The 19100-nt window shown below is 45.0% G+C and overlaps 1 protein-coding gene across 4 annotated transcripts in view; it reads right to left on the reverse strand.

Annotated features, from left to right (window-relative positions):
- Nucleotides 1-17737: 17737 nt before the first annotated feature.
- The window catches only part of Dhx57 (DExH-box helicase 57), a 63797-nt gene continuing 62434 nt past the window's right edge, over nt 17738-19100 (reverse strand). For all 4 annotated transcript variants that reach the window (XM_075955847.1, XM_075955844.1, XM_075955845.1 and 1 more), the window contains exon 24: nt 17738-18367. In XM_075955847.1, the coding sequence (XP_075811962.1) occupies nt 18224-18367 (144 nt within the window). In that variant the 3' untranslated portion in view covers nt 17738-18223. The remainder of the gene's footprint in view (nt 18368-19100) is intronic.

Consider the following 19100-nt stretch of genomic DNA (forward strand, 5'->3'; position numbering starts at 1 on the left):
GTGGGATGTGTGTGTGTTAAGTTTTTGTGTAGGTCAGATTGGATGAGTAGACCTGAGTGCTGATTTCCCTGGGAAGTAAAGGCCCAAGAAGAGCATCCCCTGCACTGAAATGGAAGCAGGGACGTAGTACTTGTGAGGGGTTTTTCTGTGGCGCGGATAAATGCTCTTTTTGTAAAGCAGGAATGCATTTTGAATAGACAGAACAATGTTAAATAGCCAGGTGGTGGCACATGCCTTTAATCCCAGCACTCGGGAGGCAGAGGCAGGCGGATCTTTGTTTGACACCAGCCTGGTCTATAAGAGCTAGTTCCAGGACAGGCTCCAAAACTACAGAGAAACCCTGTCTCAAAAAAAAAAATGTTAAGTGAATTTATAAATTTCAATATAAGATATTAAAGTAAAAATCACAGTCTCAGGTCCCTTTGACTAACCAGACCTCTGTGTTATTAAAATACTGGTCTTTGAGGTTGAAAACAACACAGTATTTGAATTAGAGTAATTTGGTTTGGTTATGGCTTGTGCCCCCTTCAGTTCTTGTGATGGGAATTTCTAACTTTAAGATGAGACATGGCGCTACAGAGGTAGCTCAGCAGTTAGGTGCACTCGCTGTTCTTCCAGAGGACGTGGGTTCAGTTCCCAGCACTCACATGGCTTCTCACAACTGTCAGTAACTCCAGTTCCGGGGACCTAACATACATGTAGGCAAACACTAATGCATGTAAAAGGAAATAAACCATTAAGAAAACAGAGATGAGATATAATGGGAAATCTTTAGCCACGTGGATCTCTGAGTTCAAGGCCAGCCTGGTCTACAAAGTGAGTTCCAAGACAGCCAGGGCTGTTACACAAAGAAAAGCTGTCTCAGAACAAAAGAAGAAAAAAGTTAACATGCTCCAGCTCTGACTTAATGGAGCCGATGCCCTGTTACTGTCCTGTACCTCCAGCACTGAGCTGTTTCTCTTCATAAATAGCCCATTGCAGGTATTCGGTTTATTTTAGTGACTCAAAGATGACTGGTATGGAGGATATTTTGTTTTGTTTTTATTTATTTATTTTTTCCATGATATTTATTGAGCTCAACATTTTTCCCTGCTTCCCTCCCTGCCTCCCTCCCCCCCTTCAATCCACCCCCAAGATCCCCAGCTCCCAATTTACTCAGGAGATCTTGTCTTTTTATACTTTGTACTTCCCATGGAGATTAGATCAATGTAAGTCTCTCTTAGTATCCTCATTGTTGTCTAAGGTCTCTGCGATTGTGTTTTGTAGGCTGGCTTTCTTTGCTTTATGTTTAAAAACCACCTTTGAGTGAGTACATGTGATAATCATCTTTCTGTATCTAGGTTACCTCACTCAAAATAATGTTTTCTAGTTCCATTCATTTTCCTGCAAAATTCAAAATGTTATTTTTTTCTGCTGTGTAAATGTACCACATTTTCCTTATCCATTCTTTGGTCAAAGGGCATTTAGGTTGTTTCCAGGTTGTGGCTATGACAAACAAAGCTGCTATGAACATAGTTGAGCACATGTCCTTGTGGCACGATTGAGCATCCTTTGCATATATACCCAAAAGTAGTATTACTGGGTCGTCAGGAAGGTTGTTAACTAATTTTCTGAGAAATCGCCACACTGACATCCAAAGGGGTTGGACCAGCTTGTATTCCCACCAGCAATGCAGAAGTGTTTCCTTTTCCCCACAACCTCTCCAGCATAAGTTGTCATCAGTAGTTTTGATCTTGGCCATTCTTACAGGTGTAAGATGGAATCTCAGAGTTGATTTGCATTTCTCTGATGACTAAGGATGTTGAACATTTCCTTAAGTGTCTTTCAGCCATTTTAGATTCCTCTGTTGAGAGTTCTCTGTTTAGCTCTGTACTCCATTTTTTTTTAAATTGGATTATATGATCTTTTGGTGTCCAATTTCTTGATGTCTTTGTATATTTTGGAGATCGGATCTCTGTCTGATGTGGGGTTAGTGAAGATCTTTTCCCATTCTGTAGGCTGTTGTTTTGTCTTGTTGACCATGTCCTTTGCTTTACAGAAGCTTTTCAGTTTCAGGAGGTCCCATTTATTAATTATTCCTCTCAGTGTCTGTGCTGCTGGGGTTATATTTAGGAAGTGGTTCCCTTGTGCCAATGCGTTCAAGTGTACTTCCCACTTTCTCTTCTATAAGGTTCAGTGTGACTGGCTTTATGTTGAGGTCTTTGATCCATTTGGACTTGAGAGGATTTTTTTTTTTTATGGTTGAAAGTTTTGGCTATTGGTAAATATTTTTTTTTTTTTGAGACAGGGTCTCACTATGTAGCTTTGGCTATCCTGGAGCTCACTATGTAGTTCAGGTTGGCCTCAAACTCACAGAGATCCACCTGCCTCTGCCCCCTAAGTGCTGGGATTTAAAGGCATGGACCACCAACCATGTCCTCTCTTTTTTCTTTCTGAGGAAAAGATTTATGTTCTATTTATGTGTATTTGGGTGCCTGTGTGGGCGTACACCATGTGTGTACATGCATGGAGGCCAGAAGAGGGTGTCAGATCTAGAGCTGGATCAGGTGGTTGTGAGTGGCTTGCTGTGGGTGCTGGGTCCCCTGTAAGTGTAGTATTCTTAACCCATTGAACTGTTCCTGTAACTTTTATAAGGCTGGCCTAGAGCTCTGTGAACCTTTTGCCTCGGGTCAGGCATACACCATCACACAGGCAAGATTTGTATCTCTAACACACTCCTAGTGGCCTTTTATTTTTTTTAAATACTTATTTATTATGTATACAATATTCTGTCTGCGTGTATGCCTGCGGGTCAGAAGAGGGCACAAGACCTGACTAGAGAGTTGTGAGCCACAACGTGGTTGCTGGGAATTGAACTCAGGACCTTTGGAAGAGCAGGCAATGCTCTTAACCGCTGAGCCATCTCTCCAGCCCAGCCTTTTATTTTTTTTTAATGTTTTTTTTATTAAGGTTTATTAAATAGCCCTGGCTGATTTTGACTCTCCCTTGTCCTCACAATCTGCTTGCCTCAGCCCCCTGAGTGCTGGGATTATAAGTGTGGGCCACCACACCTTGCTTTTTCTCACAGCCTTTAAGAACTGTCTAAAAGCAAAATTCAGTGACCAAAACTCTTTAATTGAGGAAGGAGAATAGGAAATAACCAACTTGATCATGGAGATGATTCTGAGCAGGTGACGCCTTTGGGAGGTGTCTGTATAGACAGGAAACTAGCCACAGCATCACTCAGGCGTGGCCTTGGCTTGGAGACAGATTCTGGGGCATTAGTACTGGTTAGATAGATTTGCTGTTAAACTAGTCTATTGGGCACATGCTGCTTCTTGGCAACTGAATCCTTTGTTTAAACAATCTGAGTGCTGGAGAGGGTAAATGATCCTCTCTATTTTGGAAACCACCTGCTCCCAGCACCTCAGCTAAGATGCTCCCAGAGAGGTTTGCTCACCCGGTTCTGACCCTTCCTCAAGGCTGTCGGTTACAGTTTCAGGAGTTTTAGGTTCTGAAGAAGCGCTCTCCCCAAGCTGGCTGCGTTTCCTGTTGGTTCTGGGTGACAGCCAGGGCTGTCTTTGAACATGATATCAACAATACTTTTTATTTTTTTATTTTATTTTATTTTTTGGGGTTTTTTTTTTTTAGTTTTTTCTTTTAGTTTTTTTTTTTTTTTTTTTGGTTTTTCGAGACGGGGTTTCTCTGTGGTTTTGGAGCCTGTCCTGGAACTAGCTCTTGTAGACCAGGCTGGTCTCGAACTCACAGAGATCCGCCTGCCTCTGCCTCCCGAGTGCTGGGTTCTTTTAGTTTTTTGAGACAGGGTTTCTCTATGGCTTTGGAACTAGCTCTGTAGACCAGGCTGGTCTCGAACTCACAGAGATCCGCCTGCCTCTGCCTCCCGAGTGCTGGGATTAAAGGCGTGCGCCACCATCGCCCGGCTTTTTTGGGTTTTTCGAGACAGGGTTTCTCTGTGGTTTTGGAGCCTGTCCTGGAACTAGCTCTTGTAGACCAGGCTGGTCTCGAACTCACAGAGATCCGCCTGACTCTGCCTCCCGAGTGCTGGGATTAAAGGCGTGCGCCACCACCGCCCGGCTCAACAATACTTTTTTTTAAAAAATATTTATTTATTTATTATGTATACAATATTCTGTCTGTGTGTATGTCTGCAGGCCAGAAGAAGGCACCAGACCTCATTACAGATGGTTGTGAGCCACCATGTGGTTGCTGGGAATTGAACTCAGAACCTTTGGAAGAGCAGGCAATGCTCTTAACCACTGAGCCATCTCTCCAGCCCTCAACAATACTTTTTAAAAAGCAAAAGACTTGCGCTGGAGAGGTGGCTCAGTGGTTAAGAGCGTGTACTGCTCTTCTGGAGGACCTGGGTTTGAGTCCCAGCACCCACAGCTGGCACACAGTCAGCTGCAACTCCAGTTCCATCTAACACTGGCTGTGGGACACCTGCACTCACAGGCACCCCCCCCCCCCCCAGAACGTAAAATAGGAAAATTAAATCCTTAAGGCTTTCTGGCACTCATTCAGCTTTAAATTTTTATTTATTTTTTAATTTAAATTATTTTGGGTTTTTTTTTTTTTGAGACTGTTCTTTTTTTTTGTTTTTTTTGTTTTGTAGTTCTGGCTGTTCCGAAACTCACTATGTAGACCAGGCTATCCTTGAATTCAAAGAGATCTGCCTGCCTTTGTCTCCCAAGTGCTGGGATTTTTAGGCCTGGTTTGAATTTTTTGAAAAATTCTTTTCAGAAGCAAAGTTTGTAGTCATTTCTTCCCATACAGGGTTTGTCTGATTTCCTAAATATCTCCATTGTTTCTTTCTTTTCTTTTTTTTTTCTTTTTTTTAGAAGAGTAGACTTGGGCATCTTATTTATTTATTTATTTATTTATTTATTTATTTATTATGTATACAATATTCTGGCTGTGTGTATGCCTGCAGGCCAGAAGAGGGCACCTGACCCTATTACAGAGGGCTGTGAGCCACATGTGGTTGCTGGGAATTGAACTCAGGACCTTTGGAAGAGCAGGCAATGCTCCTAACCTCTGAGCCATCTCTCCAGCCCTCTCCATTGTTTCTTAAAGACAGTATGGCTAAAATAGATTTTTCCCAAAATTAATTTTTTTAAATTATTGGAGCTGGTCAGGTGACGTCCCACCAAGGTTGATGACCTTCGTTCCACAGGGTGGAAGCAGAGACTTGACTCCTGCAAGAACCCCACACCCAATAAATCTAAAAATAAAATTGTTGAAAAATTAGAAGCCTTTACAGCCAACTGTTAACTTCAAGGGTATTGATGGAGGTGTGTGGTACTTGGTTTTTTTTTTTTTTTTTTTCGAGACAGGGTTTCTCTGTGGCTTTGGAGCCTGTCCTGGCACTAGCTCTTGTAGACCAGGCTGGTCTCGAACTCACAGAGATCCGCCTGCCTCTGCCTCCCAAGTGCTGGGATTAAAGGCGTGCGCCACCACCGCCCGGCTGTGTGTGGTACTTGGAAGCAGATTGTGGGATGCGAATTCATGCCTAGAACTTGGGAAAATCAGCATATTGAGGGTCAAGTTAAACATATTGTTTCTACTTCCAATTATAGTTGATTTTATAGAATATTATAAAATTAGAAGATTTTGTTTGCTTGTTTGATGAAAAACGTCCAGGCCTGGGCAGATGGCTAAGTTAGTAACGACTCTGGGATCCATGTGTGATGTGGAGACATGAACCTAACCTACAACCCCAGTCCTGGGTTGCTGCATTAGGCAGAACCAAGACTCGCTGGCTAGGTGAAATGGCAAGTTCCAGGCTTAATGGTAGATCTTGTCTTGAAAATTAAGGTGGGGGCAGGAGAGACAGCTCAGCGATTAAGAGCACTTGCTGCTTTTCCAGAGAACCCACAGCAATGGCTTACAGCTGCCTGTAACTCTCAGAACAAGGGTTCTGATGCCCTTCTCTGGCCTCCTCGGCACCTGGGCAACGTGGTACACATTCAAATATTCAGGTACATACATAGCAACGTGGTATACATTCACATGTTCAGGTACATACATAACAACGTGGTACACATTCAAATATTCAGGTACATACATAGCAACGTGGTACACATTCAAATATTCAGGAACATACATAGCAACGTGGTACACATTCACATATTCAGGTACATACATAACAACGTACACATTCAAATATACAGGTATATACATAACAATGTGGTACACATTCAAATATACAGGTACATACATAACAATGTGGTACACATTCACATGTTCAGGTACATACATAACAACGTGGTACACATTCAAATATTCAGGTACATACATAGCAAATACATTTTTAAAATATGTAAGATGGAAAAGTGACATTGAGTCAACCTCTGACCTCAGAACATGCCTCTCTCGTACACATGTGCATGTACCACATCCCACAAACATGTCACTGAGAAGTGATTTCCATGGAGTTTCATCACCCTCATTTATTATTTCTTTGTTTCTTTTTCTTTTCTCTCCTGGTTCTTTTTTTTTCCTTTTTTTTTTTCTTGAGATAAGTCTCCTGTGGCCTAGGCTAGTCTCAAACTATAGTCGTGGATGGCCCTGAAGGCCTGATACCAGATTCTGCCTCGCAGGTGCCGGGATCACAGGAGAGTTGTTAGTATGTGTACCTGACACAAAGTTCATCTTTAAGAATCTGCTAAAAGCCGGGCGATGGTGGCGCACGCCTTTAATCCCAGCACTCGGGAGGCAGAGGCAGGCAGATCTCTGTGAGTTCGAGACCAGCCTGGTCTACAGAGCTAGTTCCAGGATAGGCTCCAAAGCCACAGAGAAACCCTGTCTCGAAAACAAAACAAAACAAAACAAAAAGAATCTGCTAAAAGCCGGGTGGTGGTGGCACACGCCTTTAATCCCAGCACTTGGGAGGCAGAGGCAAGCGGATCTCTGAGTTCGAGACCAGCCTGGTCCAGGACAGGCTCCAAAAAAAAAACCACAGAGAAACCCTGTCTCGAAAAAACCAAAAAAAACCAAAAAAACAAAAAAACAAAGCCACAGAGAAACCCTGTCTCGAAAAACCAAAAAAAAAAAGAATCTGCTAAAGCCGGGCCTTGGTTAATCCCAGCACTCAGGAGGCAGAGGCAGGTGGATCTCTTTGAGTTCGAGGCCAGGCTGGTCTAAAAGAGAGTTCCAGACATCCAGAACTGTTAAACAGAAAGACCCTGTCTCAAAACCCCCTTACCAAAAAAAAAAAAAAATCCTGTTAAGATGGCTCAGCTGGTAAAGGTGCTTGCTGCCACACCACACCTGAGTTTCATCCTTGATGGAAATAGAGAATCAATTCCTGAAAGTTGTCCTTTGACCTCCACAGGTACATTGTGTTCACACACACAAATATAAAAGAATACTTATGGGGCTGGTGAGATGGCTCAGCGGTTAAGAGCATTGCCTGCTCTTCCAAAGGTCCTGAGTTCAACTCCCAGCAACCACATGGTGGCTCACAACCATCTGTAATGAGGTCTGGCGCCCTCTTCTGCATACACGCAGAAAGTATATTGTATACTAAATAAATAAATAAATATTAAAAAAAACAAAACAAGAAAGACCACAAACTGAGACCACCCATGCTCCACCGAGGAACAGACCATCCAAAGGAAATTCCTAACGTTCCAATTATTGTAAATAGGATCACATGATGTCCCTTAGCCCAACACACACCCATTCGCCAGTGCACCTCTAGACAAGTCTGTCGATCAGGGGTCCTGAACCTTAAAAAAAAAATTCCTCTGTTATTATAAAAACCCTACCCAGCCGGGCGGTGGTGGCGCACGCCTTTAATCCCAGCACTCGGGAGGCAGAGGCAGGCGGATCTCTGTGAGTTCGAGGCCAGCCTGGTCTACAAGAGCTAGTTCCAGGACAGGCACCAAAAACTACAGAGAAACCCTGTCTCGAAAAAATAAAAAAATAAATAAAAACCCTACCCTAACTGTACTCAGGACTCTCCGATCACGCCAATACTTTGGGCACAAAGAGTCCGAGTTCACAAACTTGTGTAAAAATAAAGGCTCTTTGCTTTTACATATGGGACTAGGTCTCTTTGTTGGTTTTGGGGGAACTTTGCAGATCTGGGTGTAAGAGGAGGTATTTCTGCAGTCCCACTGTGAGTTTAAGGATAGCTCCGTTGTATAATTGAGTTATAAACTGGTTTTTCTGTTGACTATTGAGATTGCATGTTTCAGTTAATCTATGCTCACCGTAAGAAACGGGGTGCAGAGATTGTGTGGAAATACTGGGGCAGCTGCAGTGGAAGTGTAGAGCTGTGCAGGTGATTTCAGACAGGCGGGCACAGAAGCATCTCCGGTTACCAGTGCTTTGTCCTGATCGGTAATCGGCTAGTTTCCTTGTTATACGCCATTGTCCCTTAGTGTTCATCATGTAGCGTGGCCTCTGAATTAGGACATCTGTCTTCCAGAGAGCACACCACACCTCGGCAGTCTTATGCATGAACAACCCCTGAAACCAATAGACTTTTCCAACAGACTTGGGAGAGAAGTTATTGTGCTTAGACATTAAGGTTCCTGTTTTGGTTTTCCATAGTAGACAAAGTCTACTGGATTGGACTTTGTTCAGTTAGCATGACGATAAGGCAAGGGTGTGTGTATATTTTAAACACCATAACATGGGCCTAAGTACGATAACTTGAGTTTTGCAGTGCCAATTATTAATAACAGCAATCACATTCAAATCATATCTTCACTTTTTAAAAAAGATGTATTTGTCTGCATGTGTGTCTATGTGAGGGCGTCAGATCCCCTGGAACCGCAGTTACAAACAGCTGTGAGCTGCCATGTGGCTGCTGGGAACTGAACCCTGGTCCTCTGGAAGAGCAGCCAGTGCTCTTAACTGCGGAGTCGTTTCTCCAGCCCCAGTATCTTCACATTTTTAAAATAAGTGATTTTTTTTAAAAGATCAGAACTGGTAGATCATGTCTTTTAATCCCTTTCCCTCCGTACCTAGCTTTTTCCTATTTGTACGTATCATTTTCTTTACACTTCTATACCTAGCAATACAATATAAGGGTTTATTTTATTTTATTTTTATTTTTCGAGACAGGGTTTCTCTGTATCTTTGGTTCCTGTCCTGGAACTAGCTCTTGTAGGCCAGGCTGGCCTCGAACTCACAGAGATCCACCTGCCTCTGCCTCCCAAGTGCTGGGATTAAAGGCGTGCGCCACCACCGCCCAGGCTGAGTCATTCTTATCAAACCACTTCAAGAACAATGTCAGATATCTTACTGGGATGGAAATTTAGAAATGTCAAAAGTTCCACCACACAAGTGATACATCTCTGCAGTTTTACGTTTTTGTTACTGTTGTTGTTTGAGACAGGGTTTCTCTGTGTAGCCCTGCTGTTCTGGAACTTGCTTTTTAGACCAGGTTGGCCTTGAACTCACAGAAATCTGCCTGCTTCTGCCTCCTGAGTCATGGGGTTAAAGGTGTGAGCCACCACTGCCCAGCTGCAGTTTGACATTTGTGATACCAAAAGAGCTTAGAGAGATGGCTCAGTATGTAAAGTGCTTGCCACCCAACATGGGGAACTTGAATGTGAATCCCCAGCACTGTAAAAAAGCCAAGCTTGTGGATCTGTCACCTCAATGCTGGCTGGAGCAGAGTTAGGTAGGCAGATCACCAGAGACTGATGGCCAGCCAATCTAGACACATTAGTGCGTTTCAGTTTCATGAGAGACCCTGTGTAATGGAAAAAGTAAAATGCTGCAGGTTCCCCGAGGGGCTGCAGTAGGCAGCGGGCCATGAGACCATGCTGCAGGTCTCTGGAGTGGCACACTGCACGTGGAGGCGGGCAGCAGGTCCAGAGAGCAGCCAGTCCCAGGCAGGGACGGTGCAGTTCCCCGAGTGGCTGCAGCGGCCATGAGTCCCAGGCAGGAAGCAGCTTGGTGGGTGAGAGACCTCAATGGGGCAGGAGTTCCACAAGGAAAGACAGACAGGTCTGGCCATGAGACCTTGCTGCAGGTCTCCAAAGGTGGCTGGTCTTGAGCAGGGAGCCACACAGTGGTGGGCAAGAGACAGAGACATGGATAGGCACGCAATAGAGTGAGGTTGGGTATCTAGTTAGTGGGTTATGGAAGGGAAGGGAAGAAGGAAGAAGAAAGAGAGAGAGAGAGAGAGAGAGAGAGAGAGAGAGAGAGAGAGAGAGAGAGGAGAGAGAAACAAGGGGGGGAGGGGAGAAGTGAGTAGAAGGGAGAGACAGAAGCTGCCTCTTCCAGAGGGAGATAGAAGAGGGACTCAAGCTGGAAGCTGAAGATCAGCTTGCCTCAGCGGAGCATGACTTGTCTCTTAAAGGGACAGAGCAGACCATTACACCCTGTCTTCAAAAACTGGATAGAAAGCAATAGAGAATCGTAACGTTGATCTCTGCCCCTCACACCTGCCCCCTCACCAAGTCCCATATCTGCCTGGGCCACACAGTGAGACCCTGTCTAAAATGCAAAACAACAAAAACAAGGAATGGGGATACAGCTCAGTGGTAGCTTACTTGCCTGGCTTGCACAAGGACCTGGATTCAGGTCCCAGCCCTGCAAAATAAAACCCAGCTTCCCCCAGATGGGGGAGGAGACCAAAGGACATGGAAGAAGCCTACCACCCTGGAACAATCTGAAACTGTTGTTGCGACAAGAGAATTCTGTCTATTTCATCTAAGGCACTCCAACAGCCCCTGACACAGACTCAGAATCTAGCCTGTGTGAGCTCCTGAGATTTGATCCTAAGCATAGAGGTGGAGGAGGTTGGAGTGAGAGCTAACTTCCAAAAACAATAGCTACTTTTGTATTTTATTAACAGGCTGAATTTCTTAAGGAGTTTCTCCCCTTGGATGCGGAGAGAAACAAGCTCCAGGATTTATGATTAAATTCAGCACACTTCAAGAGGGAAAAGCAGCGTATGCCTAGCAGGGGGGTGGGGGTGTGTTCAAGTAACAGCAGTATGAGCAGAGCCATTATTCATGGGGCAACTGGGTTACACCCACAAGATACTTCCAGTGTGTCATCTCCTTTAGATCTTGCAATTAAGAGAACGTATCGCAGAGTGTGCATACTCAGGGTGTGTGTGTGTGTGCACGTGCCGCGCATGCCCACCAGAAACAGACCCTAGGTGTCTCCCTTCCTTGTTCTTTGCCTTACATTTTTTCCCATTCCATTTACTTATCTATGACTTAGTGCATGTGCCCCACAGCTTGCACGTGGACGTCGGAGGACAGGTCCTCTCCTCCCGCTTTGTGGATCCTGGACATCACACTCAGGTCAGCAGTCGTGGTAATAAGCTTCTTTACCCACTGTCTTGTGGATCCTGGACATCACACTCAGGTCAGCAGTCGTGGTAATAAGCTTCTTTACCCACTGTCTTGTGGATCCTGGACATCACACTCAGGTCAGCATCGTGGTAATAAGCTTCTTTACCCACTGTCTTGTGGACCCTGGACATCACACTCAGGTCAGCAGTCGTGGTAATAAGCTTCATTACCCACTGTCTTGTGGATCCTGGACATCACACTCAGGTCAGCAGTCGTGGTAATAAGCTTCTTTACCCACTGTCTTGTGGACCCTGGACATCACACTCAGGTCAGCAGTCGTGGTAATAAGCTTCTTTACCCACTGTCTTGTGGATCCTGGACATCACACTCAGGTCAGCAGTCGTGGTAATAAGCTTCTTTACCCACTGTCTTGCTAGCCTCCACCTTATTTTTTTTTAATTGATTTTATTGAGCTCTACATTTTTCTCTGTTCCCCTCTGCTCCTCTCCCCTCCACTTCTACCCTCTCCCATGGTCCCCATGCTCCCAATTTACTCAGTATTTCCCATGTAGATTAGAACCACGTATGTCTCTCTTAGGGTCCACCTTATTTATTTATTTAGAGACAGAGTCTTTCACTAAACCTGGAGCTCACCAGTTTGGCAAGCTGGCTTACCAGCACCCAGCACTGAGACAGACACACACTACTATGCCACCGTGCCTGGTTTCTTCGATGGGGCTGGGGATCTGAACCCAGGTCCTCATGCAGCAAGCACATCACTGGCAGCCATCCCTCCAGCCCCCAAACACTATCGTTTTGTGCTGTAATTTTACGAAGTACTTTTTCAAAATTATATTTTATGACATTTTAGGAACATGTTTAAACTGTTGCCTAGAAGGGAGCTGACATTTACCGTATGACTCAGATTTACATGCTGTACTTAGATGTATTATTCAAATTAAACTACTCAGATATATAAAGACAGGAAAAAGATTAAAATTTGTTACATGCCAGGGAGCCAGTTATAATACAGCGATAAGGGACTTGAGGAGGAGAGCAGTTGTGTTACCTTCTCAGTGGGATTTGTTGTCTCCATCCTGCCATTTCTCGTCAATAAAAACCATCTGACGAGCCTGTGTTATACATGGCCCTGACGTATGGGACTCAAGAAGGAGAGGCGCTGTCATGCAATGACTCCATCCACAGAGAGCTCAGCTGAGCTTGCTCGCTAAGGCTGCCTCAGACTAAACACAAAGCATTCCTGCAAACTAGTTATGGAGTAACTACTCTATTTCTCTAGCTAGGCTGCAGGCAAACGTTTAAAGGAGCCATTTACCAGTCTCTCCATAAACTTACAGTAAGTGCTGGCTGTCTAGCTTAGAAATCAAATTTAGGGGGCTGGAGAGATGGCTCAGCGGTTAAGAGCATTGCCTGCTCTTCCAAAGGTCCTGAGTTCAATTCCCAGCAACCACATGGTGGCTCACAACCATCTGTAATGAGGTCTGGTGCCCTCTTCTGGCCTGCAGGCATACACACAGACAGAAGAACATTGTATACATAATAAATAAATATTAAAAAAAATCAAATTTTACCTCAAAATACAGTACTACATTCTGACTGTTAAGTGCAAAGAAGTATTCATGTCATAATTCCAGGGTAAATTTTTATTACATTTTTGTTTTGTTTTAAGACAGGGTTTCTCTGTGTAGTCTTGGCTGTCCTGGAACTCACTTTGTAAACAAGGCTGGCCTCAAACTCAGAGATCCGCATGCCTTCCGAGTGCTGGGATTAAAGATGTGTGCCACTACCACCCTGTGAGCTATATTTATTTATTTGTGTATGTGCACACGTGCCGTCTGTGGCGGTCAGAAGACAACCTGAGGGGTTGATGCCGGCCTTCCCTATGTGAGTCTTGGGAATTGAACTCATATTGTCAGGCTTGGCCTCTGAGCTTTCATGCCAGCCTGGGCTGGGGATTTCCTTCTCTTAAAAAAAAAAAAAAAGGAACCAAATAGAAGACCCGATTATCAGTCCATACATCTTTGAACACCTGATCTTTGATAAAGAAGCAAAAAATATAAAATGGAAACAAGAAAGCATATTGAAGAAGAGTGGTGCTGACATAACTGGATATCAACATGTAGAAGAGTGAAAATAGAGCCATATCTATCACCACGCACAAAACCCAAGTCCAAATGGATCAAAGACCTCAACATAAAGCCAGCCACACTGAACCTTATAGAAGAGAAAGAGGGAAGTACATTTGAACACATTGACACAGGGAACCACTTCCTAAATATAACCCCAGCAGCACAGACACTGAGAGAAACAATTAATAAATGGGACCTCCTGGCTGGGCGATGGTGGCGCACGCCTTTAATCCCAGCACTCGGGAGGCAGAGGCAGGCGGATCTCTGTGAGTTCGAGACCAGTCTGGTCTACAGAGCTAGTTCCAGGACAGGCTCCAAAGCCACAGAGAAACCCTGTCTCGAAAAACCAAAATAATAATAATAATAATAAAGTAAGTGTTCAACATCCTTAGTCATCAGAGAAATACAAATCAAAACAACTCTGAGATTCCATCTTACACCTGTAAGAATGGCCAAAAACTCTGATGACAGCTTATGCTGGAGAGGTTGTGGGGAAAAGGGAACACTTCTGCATTGCTGGTGGGAGTGCAAGCTGGTACAACCCCTTTGGATGTCAGTGTGGTGATTTCTCAGAAAATTAGGAAACAACCTTCCTCAAGAGCCAGTAATACCACTTTTGGGTCTATATCCAAAGGATGCTCAATCGTGCCACAAGGACACATGCTCTGCTATGTTCACAGCAGCTTTGTTTGTCATAGTCAGAACCTGGAAACAACCTAAATGCCCCTTGATTGAAGAATGGATAAGGAAAATGTGATACATTTACACAATGGAGTACTATACAACAGAAAAAAATAATGACAGCTTGAATTTTGCAGGAAAATGGAGCTAGAAAACATTATTTTGAGTGAGGTAACCCAGACACAGAAAGACAATTATCACATGTACTCACTCATAGGTGGTTTTTAAATATAAAGCAAAGGGCCGGGCGGTGGTGGCACACGCCTTTAATCCCAGTACTTGGGAGGCAGAGGCAGGCGGATCTCTGTGAGTTCCAGGCCAGCCTGGTCTAGAAGAGCTAGTTCCAGGACAGGAACCAAAAGCTAAGGAGAAACCTCGTCTCGAAAATCAAAAATAAATAAATAGATAAATAAATAAATATAAAGCAAAGAAAGCCAGCCTACAAACCACAATCCCAGAGAACTTAGACAACAATGCGGACAGTAAGAGAGACTTACATAGATCTAATCTCCATGGGAAGTAGAAAAAGACAAGATCTCCTGAGTAAATTGAGGCATGCGGACCTTGGAGGAGGGTTGGAGTGGGGAGGGGAGAAGCAGGGAGGGGAGCAGAGAAAAATGTAGAGCTCAATAAATATCAATAAAAAAGGTTTATTTATTTATTTTGGTGTTTTGTTTGCATATGTGTCTGTGCACCGTGTGCATGTGGTGCTCTCAGGAGCCGGAGAGAGCATCGGATCCCCTGGAACTGCTATACAGGCGCTAGGAGTTGAACTCAGGTCCTCTGGAAGAGCAGCCATTGCTTTAACCATTGAGCCCTCTCTCCAACCCAGGCGATTTTCTTTTCTTTTGGCGCGGGGGTTCAAGACAAGGTTTCTCTGTGTATCCCTGGCTGTCCTGGAACTCACTCTGTATATTAGGCTGGCCTTGAACTCAAGCGATCTGCCCGCCTCTGCCTCCTAAGCGGTGGTAACAAAGGTGTGTGCCATCACTGCGGGGCTGGGTTTTTTCTTGTTTCATGCTTTAAGTCAAGGTTTCCCAACCATTTTCACATTCAGATACAGTTACAGGATGACAGTATTTATGGATATGTGCCTGGAAGCTGTCAGGCTTCTGGAGAAGTTCTCAGTGTCCTGGGTGTGATACCTCCACTTGGACCTGCTGTGGCGAACCTGTGTTAAAAGCTGCAGGTCTGCCTTGGACAGAGTTCTTACCAAAGCGGCAGGAGCTTTGCAGTAGCATCACGAGACAAAATTTGTTAAAAACAAAATCAAACAGAAAGCCCTCTTGGGCTGCAGAGATGGTTCAATCAAGAGTACACACTGCAGGCTGGGCGGTGGTGGCGCAATACTTCTCGGAGGCAGAGGCAGGCGGATCTCTGAGATGGAGGCCTGTCTGGTCTACAGATCAAGTTCCATGACAGCCAGAGCTACACAGAGAAACCCTGTGCCAAAAACTAGAACCAAAATAAACAAAGAGTGCATAGCGCTTCTGCAGAGGACCCAGGTTCAGCGCCACCTCCATGTTGGATGCCTGGCGGCCACTGCTAAATCCAGCTCCAGGGATCCAGTGCTCTGGCCTCTAAGGGCATCTGCTCACTCATGTATAATATACCCTCCCCTACACTTAATTAAAAACAGATCTTTTAAAAAGTCATTTGGAGAAATAACAGGTCTCTATTTCTTCTAAGGGGCCTTGCTCCATTCATTCTGAAACAAGAGCTTAGTTTCAGCAGCAGATCAGAACCTGGATACTGTGGGTGCTTTAGAGACTAAAACATATTCACTTAGTTTAAGCTCTTCAAATGTATTAATTTGGGGCAGCCTAGAGTTTCTAAAACTTAAATACATTTTTCACTGTGATGCAGGTGTGTAGGCGGCTAGAGCCACCTGACTTGGGTTTTGGGAACTGAACTCAGGTCATCTGGAAGAGCAGCCAGTGCTCTTACTGCTGAGTCACCTTCTGTCCAGAGGGAAGAAAGATACCTTCCTCTTTCATTCTCTGAAGAGCTTGGGAGCCTGTCCTGGAAATCACTCTGTGGACCAAGACCAGGCTGGCCTCAAATTCACAGAGATCCACCTGTCTCTGCCTCCTGGGTCCTGGGATTAAAGGTGTGCGCCGCTGCCCAGCTGGAGTAAAGATTCTCAAATGTAAGTTTAGAGAATGAAAACAGGGTTGTTGTGCTTTTAACAGGGGTGTTGTAGAGGAGACCACCTTGCATTTTAGTACCCTCACAGAACTAAGTAACTTGCTTTTCTGTGAGTTTATCTCTCTCTCTCTCTCTCTCTCTCTCTCTCTCTCTCTCTCTCTCTCTCTCTCTCTCTCTCTCTCTCCCTCTCTCTTTTTTCGAGACAGAATTTCTCTGTAGCTCTGGAGCCTGTTTTGTGTCAGGAGCCATTTCCCCCCAAAAATATTGCAGGGACCATTGTCCTGGGGAGTTTGCAGAGAGCCCCACACCCCAATGGTATTTAGAGCTGTTTTGTTGGCAGAGCCTACCCCACACCCAACTACCTTGAGAGCTATCTGTTAGCGGAACCTGCCCCACATTCCAACTATCTAGAGAACTAGGTGTGTCAACTCGTGACTTCCTGACTGAGGAATCGTGACCTGACCGATTATAACCTCCTGGCCGCCAACCTCGTGACCGGCTCCAACCTTGGCTGCAAGATTCCTTCCTGCCCACGCCCCGGCCCCCCATCCCAACCCAAATTCCTCATCCAGGGGCTATATAAGCTGCAACCATGACGCTAATAAACAGAGGCTTTGACAACAGAATTTTGCTTGGCCTACTTCCTCTCTCCCGCCCATGTCTTTTCAGATAGCAGCGCCTCTCCTGGACCCCGGAATAACTGACCTGCCAGGCGGGTTACAACCCCTAGACTAACTGACCCGCCAGGTCTACAGTTCTGGAACTAGCTCTTGTAGACCAGGCCAGCCTCGAACTCACAGAGATCCGCCTGCCTCTGCCTTCCGAGTGCTGGGATTAAAGGAGTGCGCCATCACCGCCCAGCTTCAAAAAATGATTTTATTTTATTTCTATGTGCATTGGTGTTTTACCCGCATGTGTGTCTGTGTGGGGGTGTCAGATCTCCGTAACTGGAGTCACAGACAGGTGTGAGCTGCCATGTGGGTGCTGGGAATTGAACCCAGTCCTTCTGGCAGAGTAGCCAGTGCTCTTAACCACTGAGCGAGCCATTTCTTCAGCCTGATTTCTCTCTCTCTCTCTCTTTTTTTTTTTTGTTTTTCGAGACAGGGTTTCTCTGTGGCTTTGGAGCCTGGAACTAGCTCTGTAGACCAGGCTGGTCTCGAACTCACAGAGATCCGCCTGCCTCTGCCTCCAGAGTGCTGGGATTAAAGGCGTGCGCCACCACCGCCCGGCTTTTAGCAGATTCTTAAAGACGAACTTTGTGTCAGGTACACATACTAACACACTCCTGTAATCCCAGCACCTACGAGGCAGAATCTGGTATTAGGCCTTCAAGGCCATCCACGACTATAGTTTGAGACTAGCCTAGGCCACAGGAGACTTATCGCCCGGCCTGATTTTTCTCTTTTGAAGATAGGCTTTTACTTCTTTTTAAAAAGCTGATCTTTTATGAATAAGAATGCAATGCCAATAAGTTTGCTCCACAGCCAAGTCTAGAATGAAGTCTTTATTTTCCTGACGCACATGATTTTCTTTCTCTCATTCAAGCTCTCTCCATTAAGCCTTTATTATCATGGGGGAAAACCAAACCAAACATTTCTCATGCCCAATAAAAAACAGGAGAAAAGGATTATCAATCATGTATAGACAAAGCATAATAAAAAGTAGGAGAAGAATACAGAGTAAGACGGAAACTTGTATTAAACACTCATTTTTGAGTTATGAGGTGAATCTCATTCAGTCTGGTGCAGTCACAAAGAGGCAGGCTGGGTTTAGACTGTTCTACCACTGACACTCCAAATTGTGCCGGGAGTGTCCCACGCCTTCAGAAACACGGGTGTGGAGCCTGGCTGGCTGGGCACTCAGGCCGCGTGTCCCCAGCTCCCCAGGGCCAGCCCCAGGTCTTCAGTCGGAGGTAGAAGTGCTGCTGTGACTCGCAGGGAGCAGGGGTGGTGACGAGCAGGCGCCCCGCACTCGGGGTTACTGTGTGGTGACAAGCTTCACGATCATGCTGATGATCCGAGAACCTCGAGGACACGTACACAGATCTGTGCTTGGGTTTTTAATTTTATCCTGGAGGAGCTGGTCAAGTTCACAGCGAAGTTCCTTTACCAGTTCAGCTATCTACAATGAAAACGCAGTGTTAGCTGTGCTGGGAGGAAAGGGGAAGGTTTTCACAGAGAAATATCCAATCATGATTATCATTCTGCAATATACTAATGAGGCCCATTATAAACACATCTATCTATCATTAATTTATCTCTATCACATCTATTTATTATTTGTTTAAAGATAAGCTCTTGCTATGTAGTCGGGCTGGCCTGCAGCTTTTACCCTCTCACCCCAGCCTGTGAGTACAGCTTGTTGACCTTGTGTCTGTGCATGCATGTGAACATACATGTGGGTGTGTGCATGGGAATCTGAATTCAGGGCCTCATGCTCACACAGAAAGTACTTTACTGCTGGGCGGTGGTGGTGCACGCCTTTAATCCCAGGCGGATCTTTGTGAGTTCAAGACCAGCCTGGTCTACAAGAGCTAGTTCAGGACAGGCTCCAAAGCTGCAGAGAGACCCTGCCTTGAAAAACAAACAAACAAAAAACAAAACACTTGGGGCTGGAGAGATGGCTCAGTGGTTAAGAGCCCTGACTGCTCTTCCAAAGGTCCCGAGTTCAATTCCCAGCACCCACATGGTGGCTCACAACCATCTGTAATGAGATTTGGTGCCCTCTTCTGGCCTGCAAGCAGATATGCAGGCAAAACACTGTATACATAAAAAACAAAAAACAAAAAAACAAAAAAAAAAACCCACTTTACTGATGTGCCACCTCCCCAGCCTTGTTAGGTTTTTGAGACAGT

This window comes from Microtus pennsylvanicus, chromosome 21 (genome assembly GCF_037038515.1).
Source record: "Microtus pennsylvanicus isolate mMicPen1 chromosome 21, mMicPen1.hap1, whole genome shotgun sequence".
In the NCBI taxonomy this organism is placed as follows: domain Eukaryota; kingdom Metazoa; phylum Chordata; class Mammalia; order Rodentia; family Cricetidae; genus Microtus; species Microtus pennsylvanicus.